This window comes from Alexandromys fortis, unplaced genomic scaffold (genome assembly GCF_014885135.2).
Source record: "Alexandromys fortis isolate MF-2015 unplaced genomic scaffold, M_Fortis_MF-2015_v1.1 scaffold_87, whole genome shotgun sequence".
NCBI classification, from domain to species: domain Eukaryota; kingdom Metazoa; phylum Chordata; class Mammalia; order Rodentia; family Cricetidae; genus Alexandromys; species Alexandromys fortis.
In genome coordinates, this window is record NW_026067971.1 from 1582159 (window position 1) to 1598152 (window position 15994).

At 44.4% G+C, this 15994-nt stretch overlaps 2 protein-coding genes across 10 annotated transcripts in view; one reads left to right on the forward strand and one right to left on the reverse strand.

Annotated features, from left to right (window-relative positions):
* Helq (helicase, POLQ like) overlaps positions 1-9418 on the reverse strand; it is a 36713-nt gene extending 27295 nt beyond the window's left edge. For 7 of the 9 annotated variants that reach the window (XR_007594223.1, XR_007594225.1, XR_007594224.1 and 4 more), the window contains exons 1-5: positions 9201-9418; positions 7070-7778; positions 4463-4641; positions 3562-3762; positions 3129-3201 (exon numbers count right to left, since the gene is read on the reverse strand). Coding sequence is in view for 4 of the 9 variants with exons in the window: in XM_050155743.1 (XP_050011700.1) it covers positions 3129-3201; positions 3562-3762; positions 4463-4641; positions 7070-7778; positions 9201-9380 (1342 nt within the window). In the remaining 5 variants the exon portion in view is untranslated. Of the gene's footprint in view, positions 1-3128; positions 3202-3561; positions 3763-4462; positions 4642-7069; positions 7779-9200 lie in introns of those variants that run through there. The other 2 variants (XM_050155746.1, XM_050155748.1) reach the window with 2 other exon arrangements.
* Positions 9419-9600: 182 nt separating this feature from the next.
* Positions 9601-14603, forward strand: Mrps18c (mitochondrial ribosomal protein S18C). The gene is made up of 6 exons (XM_050155750.1): positions 9601-9747; positions 10456-10511; positions 12640-12723; positions 13194-13251; positions 14141-14200; positions 14472-14603. The coding sequence occupies exons 1-6, from the start codon at positions 9657-9659 to the stop codon at positions 14546-14548; spliced, it is 426 nt and encodes a 141-aa protein (XP_050011707.1). The 5' UTR covers positions 9601-9656; the 3' UTR covers positions 14549-14603.
* The last annotated feature ends 1391 nt before the right edge of the window (positions 14604-15994 follow it).

Genomic DNA, 15994 nt, shown 5'->3' on the forward strand with positions numbered 1-15994 from the left:
GACATCTCCTGACCCTGCCTACTCTCTCTCTCTCTCTATATATATATATATCTCTTCCAACCTGGCTATGTTCTGTTAAGCCATTGGCCGAAAGCAGCTTCTTTATTCATTAACCAATGAAAACAACACATATAGAGAAGGACTTCCTACACCAAAGGTACAACTTGAGTGTCCTTTAACCAAAACATTTGGACCAAATGTTTCAGATTTGGGACTTTGTCAGATTCTGGAATATTTGCATATACATAAGGAAAAATCTTGATGTAACCTAGGTCCAACCGCACGGTTTATTTGCTTCATATACACCTCACACCCAAGGCGACTTTTCACGCTACTGTTAGTGCACCTGCATTTTGACTCTGCCCCATCAAATGAAGGCAGTAAAAACTTCCACTTGTGGTGTTATAACAGCAGTCAAAAAGTTTTAGCCCATTCTGGGTTTCTGATCTTCAGACTGACAAGCGGCATATTGTCACAGTAAATAATCTGAGGCTCAAGGAACGAGACCTTTCAGGCAGCGCGAATGGACACTTTGTAAGACTTGTAAACCAGACAGTGGTACAGCACACTGGGATGTGCATCTGACAGCTGCAGAGGACACAGGCTCAATGAGACCCAAACACCTTTTAAAACAACATCAGAGTTTGATCATGTACTGCTGGATAGCCTGGAACTCACTCTGTAGCCCAGGATGGCTGCAAACTCACGACAATCCTCCTGCCTCAGCCTCCCAAGTGCTAGGACTTCCAGTGTAAACTACTGTGCTCAACTAGTCTCAAACTTTTGTGTCATATGAAAAGTCTCTTATGTTGACAACATTAAAAAAAAATTCTAAAAACCAGGCCTGGTGGTGCTGACCATAATCCCAGCCTCTGAGAAATAGAAATAGGAGGACCAAGTGGTCAGGGCCAGCCTGAGCTACAGGAGACCATGTCTGAAAAATAAAAACACAAGGAAACAAATTAGCCAGGAAGCTCATAAAGCTAAATGACTTTCTAGACTTGGCTATCGATCTAAAAACTAAAGCTAAGCCTTCTTAGCATGCTTCTTCATTGATTCTGCCTTATATCACGAAATGATCATCCAGGGTACTGTCCAAAGAGAACAAGATAGGCTACAAGCTGAATAAGCAAGCAGGGGAATGATCAAGAAAGCCTGTGCTATGCTGGGTGGTGGTGGTATGTACCTTTAATCCCAGTACTTGGTAGGAAGAGCCAGGCGCTGTGAGTTCAAGGTTAGCCCGGTCTACATAGTGACTTCCAGGACAAACAAGGCTACACAGAGAAACCCTGTCTCAAAAAACTAACAAAAAAAAAAAAAAAAAGAAATAACAAGGGTATAAGCTGGAAACATGGAGGTTAATAAAGGACGCGAAAGGTAAAACTGTAACTGGGTTTATATTCGCAAATATCTTTTTGTCTACACTAGGTCAGTCAGGCTGAGAGGCGGAAGAGATGGAAAATCAAGACACAGAGTCAGCTAGAACCTGGTGCTTCCTGCGGCAGTCTGGCAGAAAGGATGAGCTATCCCACTAAGGAGTCATTGAAAGGGGGCAAGGAGAGCGCTTCAAACAGATCCGCAGGGTACACAGAGAGGAACTGGGTGCTGACAGATATAACAAGTGAAGGTCAGTGTCCCAGGGCTTGGGGCACTGAGACAGAGGGACCACTTGACCCTGGAAGTTTTAGGACACTCCAGGCAACACAGCCAGTAATATGCTGGTTTAGCTATCTGCCAGGGAACGGTGATGGCAAGTTCAAACTGAAGAAAGGGTTTAAGGAAATAAACTTCAGGTGAGCCCAGCTGCTCATAAATGTTCACGTAGCAGATTCTACTTGGAAAGGAAGTGTAACCTGGAAATACAGACTGAGTTATGAGCACATGGCAAGTCCTCGAACCCTGGAGGAAAGATGACAGCTAGCAGAGTAACCCTCCTGGCAGGATGAAGATATTCTAAGGGGACTCTCACGCTCCTCCGTTCTCGTCACACTACTGACATGACAGACTCGAGGAAAGGTAACGTCCCTAGGGTTCTCATGCTGACGTAAAGGAAAGGCCGGGGCCCTGGGACCAGGGACAGGAGCCTGTCTCCTAGAAAGATTCCACATTTCTGACAGCTCTCAGGCCACCCTGCAGGAAAGACTGAAGCTGAGACAATGGTAAGCCAGGGACAGGCAGGACTACACACTGGCCAGGACTGCTGGTTAGCCAAAGCTCTGGCCTTTATGACTGCCCGAGTACGGTCCTGTCACTTTTACTGAAATATAATTCTGACGCCAGCCAGAACTGTTCTGCTCACCCCGGGACCTCAGGCACTGGGAAAAGTGACAAGAAAGCAGCAGTTGCTCGATAACTTAAGGAAGAATGCAATCACTTTCACAATTTAAAAACCTCTTCTTGGGGCCAGAGGGGTTTCTCGGTATTTGAGTGTGTGATCAGCAGACACACTGGACTCAAGCCCTGGCACCGGCCCATAAGACCTTATGAGATGACATTTACAGCTTTCCAGATACAAGGTAAACACGCAACACTACATCAATAAACGAGATGATTAGGGTATTTCATGCATATTTAAAGACCACTGGATGTTGCAAAATAGTTCCTTAAAATCTTCTCAACTATGTTTTCCCAGGTGTGGTGATGCACACCCTAGTATCAGCACTCAGAAGGCAAAGGCAGGCTCTCTGTGACTGGGAGGCCACCTGGTCTACACAGCAGGTTCCAGGCCAGCTAGAGCTATACAGTGAGACCCTGTCTTACCAACAAACAGACAAGGTGGGAAGCTGGCAGCGATGGTGCTGAGGGCAATGGTGGCAGCAAATCCTATCCAGGGCTATGTGAAGCAACAGTGAAGGTTCCGCACATTCTCAGGGAACCCTCACAACCATCCCACCAGGCAGGCGCCATTCCAATCCCCATTTTACATCCAGAGGCGCGGAGGCTGCTGCTGTGGCTGAATCCAGAGCAGACAGTTGGGAAACAGGTCCGCGTCTAACACCTTCGCAAGTCTCACCCAGATATTCTCACAAGAGATGCATAAGCTGACGAGCTAAGGCATGAGCCTCAAGTGCCTTGCTGTGGGTTATAGAATCGAGTGACAGAATTAAGTCATCTAAGTCAGTACTTACTGCTAGTGTAGAGCACTTTCGCTAGGGTCATCTCCAGGATGGCGCCACGGCTCCCTTCCCCGATCATGTGCAGCTATGACATTAAAGGGGGTGGGGAGGAAAGCAGTCAGTGTTCACATATGTTCATAGAAAGCATGGCTGCTTTGCGCAGAATGAATAGGTATTGGATACTACAACTAATACATGCTTAGTGCTATAGGTTATTCAAATGTGGAGCGGCATCCTGACACGTTTGAGATTTGGTAAGTACCACTATAAAATGTCTCTGCAGACCCACCCTCACGGTTCAAGATACATTTGCCTGAGACCAGATATAAGACTGGCCAGCAAGGCACGTCTCCTCTTGTGTTCTCTGTATATTATTACTGAGAAGATCCAAACCGCAGCTGGGATATGAGTGCAGGATGTCAGTATAATAAATATGTCAACCAACCTCATCGACGACAACCAGACCCAGAGAGCTGATCCGTCCGGTTTCAATCAAGGCGTTCACCAGGCTGTGCCCTTTCTCGATAGTGGCGATATACAGCGATTTCTTTTCCCTCCTTTTAGTCGGAGGAAATTTTCCTTTGCTTCCAGCATATTCTTCAACAAAGAAACCAAGTTCTACACCAAAACTTGATAAACTGGCAATCTAGAATCGTAGTTAAATAAACAAAAGCACAAATCAAAGATGGAGTTGAAAGAACTCAGAGGAACTCCCTTGATGTAAAGTCGTCCCCTTGGTGGGCCCAGTCTAGAAACACCTATCTAGGAACTGGTGCAAAATGAGACGGTGATCTTTACAAAATAAACACATAACAACTTTTTATTTAGTCTATGTGTATGGGCGTTTGGTCTACATGTAAATCTGTGCTCTGTGTGTACGCAGTGCCAGAGGCCAAAGAGGGTGATGAATTCCTTGGTAGTAGAGTTACAGATGATTCTGAGCCACCTTGTGGGTGCTCAGAATCAAACCCAGGACCCCTGGAAGAGTAGTCAGGGCTTTTAACCATCTTTCCAGCCTTAGTATTTACAACTTTAAAAGTACATAATGCAAAATAATTTCACTTGTCTCCTTTTATATTAAAAAACCCTCCAGACTGACTCATTTATTCTGGTAATGAGTTAGTTTCTGCTTGAAAAAGCAGCTAAATATTGATGGGGCATTTAAGATACAGTTCATACCACAAACTTAGCAAAAAAAACTATATACAATTAATAGTTGAAAGTAATTAAGTACTGTGTTACTCCTGTACATCCTAAAAATAATCAGTAATAGTTAATACATTTATGCTAGTTTTTAGATCTTAAAATGTCATATTCGAAAATAACAATTGTTTAAACACACACACCTTTTCTTGGACAATTGCCACATATGGAAGAATCATTAAAACATCCTTCTGTCGGCAGAGCAGTTCTTGTAGCATTAAAATCTCAGCCACAAGGGTTTTTCCACCACTTGTTGGCAAGGAATATATTAAATTTTTTCTTTTTTGCACAGAACTTAATGTGAGGCAAGTATGCTGCCAGTCTGTAGAATTCAAAGAAAAACAGCAGAGATTATTGTCCCCTTCAATATTCTCAAGAATTTTTCTGAGACGAAATCATTGTGGCGTACAATTCTCACAGAGGGCAAAAGGCCAGCCTGAATGAACCCAGCAGGTCTGAGTTCAGCCCTTGCCACCCTACAGATACAGGCGCCAAATTCCAGCAGAGCAGACAGCTGCCTGGGGACCAGGGGCCAACATGGGCAGAGAAGGGCAGTCTAAGAACCTGTGTTCTACAAGAGCGTGCAGGCTTCCCTCCCTCACTTACTCAAGAGCTTCTTAGGTAGAAATAGAGGGGAAAGAAAAGAAAATCCACAAGATCTTGCCCAAACCAGAAAAGCCTGCAATTAGTGTTTCTGGACTTGATCTTTGAGTGGTCCAAACGTCATTTTAAATAGGGCTACTTGAATCATAAAAGGCTTCAGTTACTGACTGGCGCACCCAGGGTCTCTGCACCCTCAACTGACCAGGAAATAACTGGTGAAAGCCAACGTGTGAGACATTGCATTACTACATTACGTTCTAGCCTACAGGCTGAGGATGCAGTTCAGTTGGGAGAGTGCTCACCACCAAGCACCGAGCATGTATGGAGGCCTGGGTTTGATCCCCAGCACCCCATGAAAGGGGTCTGGTGGCTCATGCCTGCGATCCTAGTACCTGAGCAGTGGAGACAGAAAGATCAGAAGTTCAAGTTTATCCTCAACTACACAGCTAGCCTGCGTTCCAGGAGGTGCTGGATCAAAACAATAATAATAATGGAAATAAGTAATTTGATAACGTGCATCAACAATCTTCACAATGTATACTAGTACTTTTTGTGAGTGTATGTTTGGCCTACTCTCTCTCTCTCACACACACACACATGCATGTGCAAGTGTGTGTGTACCACTTATATATACCCTGGTGCTGGGACCCCTGGAAGAGCAGCCAGTGGGCGTTCTTTACTATTGAACCATCTTTTTATCACTAGAGGCAAACAAAGTAATAGACACATAAAAAGAAGCTCAACTGTAATTTTCAGGATTGACAAAATAAACAGAAAGGACACATACACACACACACACACACACACACACACAAAAAAAAAATCCCACAGTCGTAAAACCCAGAGACTACAGAGAGAAGCCACCGCGGGCAGTCTGTGGGAAAGGCCATGTGGCAGTATGGACCAGAAAACTGCAGGTTGCCATCAGCAGCATTTTGTCCAAGATTCTCCATCGGCACAGTGAAGGAGGGTGCAAACTGTACACGCAGGAGAGCTACAGCATCGCTGTCTCACAGGTACTGTGAGGTAGGTGGGGAAGTTAAATGAGTTTTTGCACATATGTAAGTCACAGCTTACAAATGGAAATCTAGGGCCAGTGAGAAAGTCGTTGTTGCCAAGCCTGATGCCTAAGTTTGATCCCAAGGACCCACACAGCCAAAGGAGAGAACCAAATCCCATCAGTTGTCCTCTGACCTCCAGATGCATGCCAGGGCACACGTATCTACATACATACACATCCAAGCATATAGAACAAACAAATGGGAAAAAGTTAAAAACTATTTACACACTTAATATACAGTTTAAGAAAACTCATCCCAAATTTAATTTAAAGGGCTTCAATATACTATTTTAAGAATTAACGGCCTGGGCTGGGCGGTGGTGGCGCACGCCTTTAATCCCAGCACTCGGGAGGCAGAGGCAGGCGGATCTCTGTGAGTTCGAGCCTGGTCTACAAAGCGAGTTCCAGGACAGCCAGGGCTGTTACATAGAAACCTTGTCTCAAACGAACAAACAAACAAACAGCAGAGAAGAAGAGAGAAGCTGAGAGTGTTGGTGTACATTTAGTCCCTGTATTTGGGAGGCAAGGGCAGGCAGATTGCAGTGAATTCCAGGCCAGCCTCATCAAAACAAACTTCCAAGACAGCCAGGGCTACACAGTGAGGCCTCACCTCAAAATAAGACATTAAAACAGTCCATTTAAGATCCTGAGCAGTCAAACCACTAAATTCTGCTAGAGAATTCAGATGCAGCCAATACCAATGAAACAATAAAAGAATGAAGGGGAGAGGAAAAAAGCGAGAAGCTGAGTGGGAAGGATGAAAACTCAGCGGTGTGGCCACAGCAGAACGTGAGGCTGCTCTGGATCAGATCTGGGCTTGGGATTCCTTTGTCTCTACAACTTAAGTGAAGGCACAGAAGTGAAGGGACCTAAGACTACCTAGGCAAGAGGCACAGCAGGACGCCTGGCTTGAGGACGGTGAGGAAGGAAGGACGGAAGTCTGTGACAGCAGACTTAACACCACTGACATTCTGGCCATTCCAGATGAGAAACAGAACCAAGGAATCATCTGCTTCCGCTGGTTTGAATTAATGTTATAATATGATTTGAATTATAAATTCGGTTTTCATTTTATAAAAAGCATTACCATATAGTTTTTTGATTCCTTTCAACTGAGCATAAAGGTCTCTCACTTTGCTGGGTAGAGAATAAAAAGGACCAAGATCATCCGAAGGTGACTCCATTGCCTTCCTAGCAACACTGATCTCCTCAGATAGGAGGGTCTCTTTGAGGTGTTTACTCCTGGAAAACACCGGTGTTTGGGCTGTGGCATTCCCAGCCATGGCACTTTTCAGGTGGTCTGCAATACTCTTCCTCCTGCTCGTCTCTGAAGAAGCTCTTGTTTCAGCGAGGTCATCATTTGGCTGCGGCAGCTCTTGATGGCTAAAGGCCGGTTCCTCATTCAGCAATTTATGTGAGTTCCCATCTCTTTCCTTAGCAGATTGACCGCCCAAATCATTTGATGAGTTCTGTATACGTTCAAAATATAAAATCTGAGAAGAAGGCACATCAAACAAAAGATCACTGTCAGGTTCAGGCCCAGCAGGGCCATCTGCAGCACTCTGGTTCTTTATGTGTTGGTTAGTTTCAGGGTCAGTAGAGCTGCTCACGGCGAAGACAGGGAGTTTGTTTTCCATGCTTTCTGAACAAAGACCTTCGGTGGCTGAGTCTGTGACAAGCTCCCTGTGCTCAGGCAGTTGTGTATATTTCTGTTCCAGGTCCTCAACTTGAGCTAAAAAGGAATTTTCTGTAAAGCTATCATAGTCATTAAACATGTCCTCTTCACTGTCGTTCTCCTGAAAGGGAAACAAAAATACATAAAGAGTTCCATCCTTCATAAAGAATAAAAAGTGTTCCGGCAAATGATTATCAAATATATCACTATATGCAAATTATCCTCTGAATACATTATCACCAGATAAAAGAAACAAACGAGCCCAGAGACTTGAACTGACTCGCCTAAGAGTGCTGCTGGATTATTATGGGATAGCAGGATGCCAGGACAGGATCTCACATAACAGAGGTACAAAGTCTTGAACCTCCCACCTCTGCCTCCTGAGTGTATCACCATACCTGGATTTATGTGGTGCTGGGACTCAAACCCGGGGCTTTATGCACACTAGGTAAGCATCCTACCAACTCAGCTATGTCCCCAGCTCAGCCCAGTGGGTGATACTATACTTTTAAATTATTTAGGCCTGCCCCTTGCTCCACTGCCGAGCCCAAACTCCCAGTCTTTGGAATTTAATTTTTTTTTACTTTATTTTATAAAGCTTTGCCTCCATGTATGTCTGTGTAAGTGTTGGGTTCCCAGGAACTGGAGTTATAGACAGTTGTGAACTGTCATGTGGGTACTGGGAATTGAACCCGGGTACTCTGGAAGAGCAGCCAGTGCTCTTAAACACTGAGCCATCTCTCCAGTCCCAGGGATTTTAATTCCTAAACCCGTGCTAAAGCACTGAGAAATGAAAGAATGGTAGACATCTATAAGGTTGTGAATTCAATAGATACTTTTGGAAATCCCTACCCAGACACTAGAGGTTGGCCTGTTAGAAAATCATGGTTGTATCACTAGACACTACAAGCAAATTCTTTTCTGAACTTGGAATTGTGACAAGAGAATGCACTCTCATGTGGGGTGGCTTGTTGAACAGAAAAGATAAAAACTGGGAGGTAATAATTATTTATTAGAGTTAGAACTTTGGCTTCTCAACATCCTGGGGCCTGGTTACTGTTATAAATTCTAGATAATATGGCTGGTTTAATAAAGTAACCAGCATGTCAGAGGTCACCAATAAAAAGTTTTATTGGTAAAGTAGAAATGAGTCATTTTGAAGGCTGGCCTTCTGTCTGGGCAGTTAACTGCCCCGTGAATACTTTTTATGATAGGGATAGTGTATTTGTGTGTGTGTGTGTGTGTGTGTGTATGACAGGGATGGGGTGTGTGTGAGTGTGTGCACGTATTACACCCACTTAAAGGTTTAAGGCAGTGTCTCCCCAAGTGTAAACAAGGATGACGATGAGAAGCGCACAGGAAGGCTGCTCATCTAACCGGTCAACCGTGTGCACCTGTGAGGTTTCGAGCCCCCTTCCCTGGCAGCTGTGCCCGGTGCAGGGGACGCGGGTCGGTCCTGCAGCCCTCGGTGATGAAGGGACCGGGCTCTGCAGCCCTCGGTGATGACGGGACCGGGCTCTGCGGGGAATCAGCGGGGCTGTACCTGGGCGGGCTCCGGGCTCCCGGTTTTGCGCCGCCGCCTCCCGGCCGCCCCTTCGTCCTCCAGGTCCTCGGAGGGCTGGAGCTCGGCCGGGGCGGGGGCGACGCAGAGGCTCTCTAGGCTGCCGCGGTTCCTTTTGCGAACAGACACCCTCCGGCGGATGCGGGGACCGCCGTTCTCCATGGCTAGGGCGGAGAGCCGGGCCGCCCGGGGTGCAGACTCAAGCTGATGCTACCGCTCGGATGCTCTCCATCTCCCCGCGGCGCGGTCTGATATCACGTGACATCCGGCCCGCGGAGGGCGGGAAGAGAAAGGTGCCCTGTTGTCGCGCTGAAATCCCAGGCGCGCCCGCACCCGGAACCTTTGCGTAGAAGCCCCGGGGCCCACGGGGGAAGACTACCGGGAAAGGACCTGTAGGGCAGATTAGGGAAAGGAAAGGAAGAGGAAGGGCGAAGAATCATGACGGCTCTGGTGGCGGTGTGCAGTGGTGTAGGGAGGAAAAACTTGACCACAGCTGCAGTCTGCCTCGCGGATCGCGGAGTTCACACGGGTAAAGTCTGCAGCAGAGCCTTGCAGCCGCAGTCGGCTTCTGGTTGTCGATGGCGTCTTTGCTCTTAGCGACATGACTTTTCTTCACTACGAGCTTTAAGAGGGGTGGGAAGCTCGAGTCGCCAGAGACTGGTTTCCCAGAGCTGAGCAGTCCTTTGAGGTGTACTCAACTCGTTACTTTTAATTTTTGTTTCTGTTCTTCTCTGTCAGTAACCTGAATAGTTTTCTTTGTATTCCCTTTGGGATGGCAGTGCCTTTCTGTTGCTCCTGGACATACTTGCATTGCAAGCTGGTAACTGCAGAAAGGGGGAAGGTTTTATAGGAGAGGAAATATGTATGCCCTTTAGTTCAAAGCCTTGGGAATCATTTTAAGTCCTCTTGTGCCCCAAATCTAACAGGATGTTAACCAATCACTGAGTAAAAAGAATATGAAACCTTTATATTATACAGGTGTTTTGTTTGTTTGAGGCAGTATCTCACTATTATGTAGTTTTGGCTGTCCTGGAACTCAGTATATAGACCAGGCTGCCTTGAAACCACAGAGATTCACCTGCCTTTGCCTACCAAGTGCTGGGATTAAAGGTGTGCACCACCATGCCCGGCACTATATCGTGCCTTTTGATTCTGTAGCCCATTTAAAAACATAAGTCTTTGTTAGATATTAAGTGAATGAAAATAATTGGGTCATTGCGTTTCTGTTTACTTACAGTGCTGTGGAGAAGATGTTGTGCACAGTATAAACAGGTAGCCAGCAATGAGGACCTGGTAAGATTCCTTTTTATTTTTTTAAAGAAAACATTTATTGTTTTTATTACATTGGGGGTGGGGGCTGTGGAAGCCAGAGAGGGCATTAGATCCCCTGGAGCTAGAATTAGAGGTGGTTGTGAGCCACTGGATGTGGGTGCTGGGATCCTAAGCCCTGTCTTCAGTAAGAACAGCAAGTGTGTTTAACCACAGACACCCATCCAGCCCCAGATTTTTTCCCCCTTATATTACTAAGCCATTTCCAAACTTGGCCAAATTTTTTATATTTTAGCTGTTTGGAGTTCAGTTATAGGACAAAACAAAATAATGTTTACTTTGAGTTTGGAAAGTCTAACTTACTGACTATGGTCACTTGGGTTTTGAAGGGAATCCTAGATTTTGGGGGGCTTCGGTAATACATATTTTTCTTTGTAGATATTAAAGGATATGATTTGAGAATTTCTAAAGATAGCTTGGGTAGATAGAATAATTGTAGATAATAGAATTATGGAACAGCACTATTTTTATCTAATTTATCAGTTTTGACAGGCTACCTTGATAAAAGATACAATTAAATTTGTTTTGTTTTGTTTTCTTCGAGACAGGTTTTCTTTGTGTAGTCCTGGCTGTCCTGGAACTAACTTTGTAGACCAGGCTGGTCTTGAACTCATAGAGACCCACCTACCTCTGCCTCACACCAAATTAGTTTAGGACATTTCATCAGCTGCTTCTAAACTGTGGGTGTATTTTTTTGGGTTTAAAGTATGAACATGGATGTGGGCACCCAATCACACCATACAAGTACTTAGCTAGAATTGAGGAGAAATACAGCTTATATCTCAACTGATTATAGATTGGATTAAGAAAACTCAAGGCAGACTAGACGTGGTGCACAGTATTGTACTAGCACTTAGAATGCTGAAGTGGAAGGATCTTTTGAGTTCAAGGTCACCCTGGGTTACAGCAACAACAAAACCTTTTTGGCCTTTTGGCTAAGTTCAAATGTTAAAAAAGAAAAACAGGGGCTGGAGAGATGGCTCAGCGGTTAAGAGCATTGCCTGTTCTTCCTAAGGTCCTGAGTTCAATTCTCAGCAACCACCTGGTGGCTCACAACCATCTGTAATGAGGTCTGATGCCCTCTTCTGGCCAGCAGGCATACACACATGCAGACAGAATATACATACTAAATACATAATAAATAAATAAATAAATAAATAAATAAATAAATAAATAAATTTTTATTAAAAAAAAAACGAAAGAAAGAAAAACAGCAAAAATACAAAAAAATAAGTTAAGTAACTGTAAACACTAAGGAATGTGTCAAAGCAAATGTGTGTCTGCCTGAGTCATCTAAGTCATACATCATGCTTTAAAAATAATAAAGGAAATTGACTCTTGTATCTAGGTCATAAATCCTAATGTGACTAATGCAAAGTGTGTATCTTTTCCACAGAAAACACACACAGTCATACTCATTTGTCACAGTTAAGGAAGGTTATAGATTTCAGAGCCATTTCTGAATTAAGACCCTGTGCTGGGGCGTTGTCATGCAAACTGTAATTTCAGCATTTGGAAGGCTGATACGGAAGGGTGGGGAGTGTGAGGCTACCATATGCTGCACAGCAAGCTGTAGGACAGCTGAGGCTACAAAGTGAGACCCTATTTCAAGAAACCACAACAGCAAAGGACCATGGAACAGGAACAGAAGAGGCACTGTGACGAGGAAGGAAGAGTGTGGAAGGACAGGGACAAAAGAGGATAGCAGGACACACATGTTGTGTTAGTCCTATTGTAAAAGCAGGAAAAGATTCTTGGGAATGAAGAAGGGACCAGCAAGCGGGAGAGGCAGATTGAGTGAGAGATGTAGAAGGTAAATAAGAACAAAGTATAAATCATAAACACACACGCATATGTACAGAAATGTCATCACAAGCACACATGCATGTATATAGAAATGTGTATCATTTATCAGCGTGCTGATCTTGGAAGTCCTCTTCTGCAGAAATGATTCTTCACTGTGGTAATCCCTCTTTAGCCAGGTTGACCCAAAATAAAGTACCTGTGTAAAAAGATTCCAAGTGTAGCTGTAGCTTTATCTTTTCTGTCTGTCTTAACACATTTTCATCATGACACTGTTCTTTTATCCTAGCCAATCCCGATGGAAAACCCCTATAAGGAGCCCCTTAAGAGGTGTGTCTTGTGTGAGAAACGTGTGGATTATAAGAATGTACAGGTGAGTGTTGCTTAGCCTCTGTGATACTTGACTAGGATTCTGTTCTGTTCATTTGCTCATCAGGCATTCTATAGGACGGATTGAGCAGCCTCATGACATCAGATCTGGTTTTAATGTCCTATGTTATCTCTATTCAGCTCAGAGCCCCTTGCTCCCCTCAGTCATATGATTTGGCTAAGTCACTTTGCTCTGTTGTGCACAGTGGCTCAGTGCATTTTGGGCTTTGGGGAGAGCTGACCTGTGAAGCTGATCTTTGCAGTTCACTATCATATTATATTGCTTTAAATGTTAACTTTTTAAAAAATGCCTTGTTGCTACAAAGTATTTTAGTTCATGTTATTAACTTTGTCTGAAACATAGTAAATGTTTACATAACTTGAAGGTTATTTCTAACACCTTTTTAAATTTACATATTCGGGGTTGAATAACAAATACACTAACACTTTTCCCTTTCAAATGTAACCCCACAGCTTTTGTCCCAGTTTATCTCTCCATTTACCGGATGCATTTACGGACGGCACATAACAGGTACTCTCTTATCTTAGAGATGTAAGTGTAGATGAGAATCACACTGGCTGCTTCTGTTATCTTAGGAGACTGGCAGTTTTCAGTCCCGCTGAGTCAGTGTTAGGCCAGTCCATAGGGACTGGAGTGGGATCCTTAGGGGAGGATTTACCTTCAGTGCAAATGGCAGTTGCCTCCTTTACTCCTAGTTAACTTCAGGATGACAACATACAGAAATTTGGGCTTAAGCGAGAACTGTATCTTTGTCTAGACAGGTGGCCCATCAGTTAAGAATGCATACACTTCTTGCAGAAGACTGGAGTTAAATTCCCAGCACCCACATCAGGCTTCTTGTAACATCTGGGACTCCAGCTCCAGGGAATGCAGCATGTCTTGCTTCTACAGGCACCTGAACTCATGTGTACATATCCCACCACCATTAAAGATAGTAAAACTAGCTGGGCAGTGGTGGAGCACGCCTTTAATCCCAGCACTAGTTAGGCAGAGGCAGGCGGATCTCTGTGAGTTCGAGGCCAGCCTGGTCTACAAGAGCTAGTTCCAGGACAGACTCCAAACTATAGAGAAACCCTGTCTTGAAAAAGCAAAAAGAAAAAAAAAAGATAGTAAAACTAAATCTCTTTTAAATTTACCATTCCTAGACTAAAACATTGTCAGCAGCTGATGGTGCTATCCAGACTGTCATTTGCTTTTTGTTTATTTGTTTACATAGGGCCACATGGTTGTCATTGAGTTACAGTTAACAGAATCGAGTGTATGACAGACCAAATGTTCACAAAAGATTTTTTAACTTTCTTAACAGAAAAATACTTAGCAGTATTCATGTTAAAAAACTGTTGTGAACGTAGTGCGATCGTTTTCTGGTGTGTAAGAAAGTGCCTGTTGTGTTTCACAGGTCTTTGTGGGAAGAAACAGAAAGAAGTAACGAAAGCCATTAAGAGAGCTCAGAAAATGGGTAAGTCCACCTGCACAAATGAACGGAACTAGTTAAGACTTTACTCATGGGGGCAGGAGAGATGGCTCAGCAGTTAAGAGCATTGACTCTTCTTCCAGAGGTCCTGAGTTCAATTCCTAGCAACCACATGGTGGCTCACAACCATCTATAATGAACTCTGGTGCCCTCTTCTGGGGTGCAGGCAGAATACTGTATATGTAATAAATAATCTTTAAAAAAAAAAAAGACTTTACTCATGGACTTTGTGAAGAACTTGAATATCTCTTTACAGGATTTATGCCAGTTACATACAAGGATCCGGCATATCTCAAAGACCCTAAAGTGTGTAACATCAAGTACCGGGAATAAACTGTGTGAAGTTACTGCCAATAAACCTGGAAGTGAACATGTTGGCACTGATGGAGCTGCTTTGAGTAAAAGTGTCTTTCAAGGGATTAGGAGGGATGTACCCTTCCACACCATGAGTGTGCTCTGGACACCACTGCTTGAGATGGTAATGTTACCTTGTATGCTTGGTAAAAGTGGTACCTCATGGTGTCACACCTTCTTTATATGGTACCTTTGATTATGGAAGGGGCGGGCTTCTATTAGAATTCCACCTGAGCCCAGATTCCGTACTTACACATGGGATGGTTTTAGGGGATTGGTTAGAGAAAGGTAGTGTTTATGAATCCCACGTAACTGGCTGTGGAATTCAACTTGCTTTGGAGCCATTCTGTGGTTTTGTGTGCACATGTGCACAGGAGTGTATGGAGGCTACAAGTTGTTATCAGGTTTTTTTTCTCAATGTAACGCCACCTTTTTTTTTTTTTTTTGTAAAACAATTATTCACTGATTTGTGTGTGCCTGCCATGAGGGCACATGTGGAGGCCAGAGGTCATTGTCCAGGCATTATTTCTGTCCTTCCAGCCATGAGTTCTGGTGACAGAACCCAGGTCTCCGGGCTTAGCACAAGTATTTCAACCCACCAAGCCATTGTGCTGGCCCGTTTACCTCATGGTCTGAGACCAGGCCTGAGACCAGGTCTCACTGGCGTTCACTTAGACTGACCAGCTGACTCCCAAACCCCAGGGAGCCTCTTCCCTCCACATTCTCAGTGCTGGGACTCCACATGTACACCACTGTACCAGGCTTAACCAAAACCGTGCTCTTGGCTCTTCACTCATCTCCTTTGACCACACACATGCCCATGCCCTTTATTTTAATGGAGTTGTTGGGGTTCTAAACACAAGTCCTCATGCTTATTGGCACCTTTGCTGACCTATCTCCTAGAGTTGTTTGCTAACTAGTCAATGTTAATTGCGCCTGACTGTTGGAGTTCTCATTGCAGAGGTGCACACAGGGAATGATAGGCTAGTCCCTGCGAGACAACCTGTTCCTGGACCGCCATTCTGTACACAGACAGATGGCACGCAGTCTGCTTTCACTCGTCTGTGATGAGAGGAGGATCTGTTGACAACTATGGCTCTTGTCCTGTGCTGTACAGTACAGTTTACTACATCACCAGAAAATCACCCCAGCAAGCTGTACAAACCATCCCTTGGGTAATGGGTGGCTTCACAACAACCCCATAGAATTAATGCATATCAACACCCAAGTCAAAGTGCTACTGCTACATAGATGTCTTAAGTAGTTTCTCCAGGCAGCAACAAGTGGAGAACAAGGGTAAAGTGTGTTCAGTGTTAACGTGCACCGAGTAGAACGTAAGGTAACGTGTGTGCACTTCACTGAACAGGTGAAAAGACGAACACATCTGCAAGGACAGTTTTGTTTGCCTCTTCTGAGATGGAGGCA

What these genes read in the sequence shown, in the direction of transcription:
- Mrps18c (XM_050155750.1), top strand. Translation starts at nt 9,657, where the DNA reads ATGACGGCTCTGGTGGCGGTGTGCAGTGGTGTAGGGAGGAAAAACTTG. An exon ending in GGATCGCGGAGTTCACACGG is followed by an intron (nt 9,748 to 10,455) that starts GTAAAGTCTGCA and finishes GTTTACTTACAG; the next exon opens with TGCTGTGGAGAAGATGTTGT. An exon ending in TAGCCAGCAATGAGGACCTG is followed by an intron (nt 10,512 to 12,639) that starts GTAAGATTCCTT and finishes CTTTTATCCTAG; the next exon opens with CCAATCCCGATGGAAAACCC.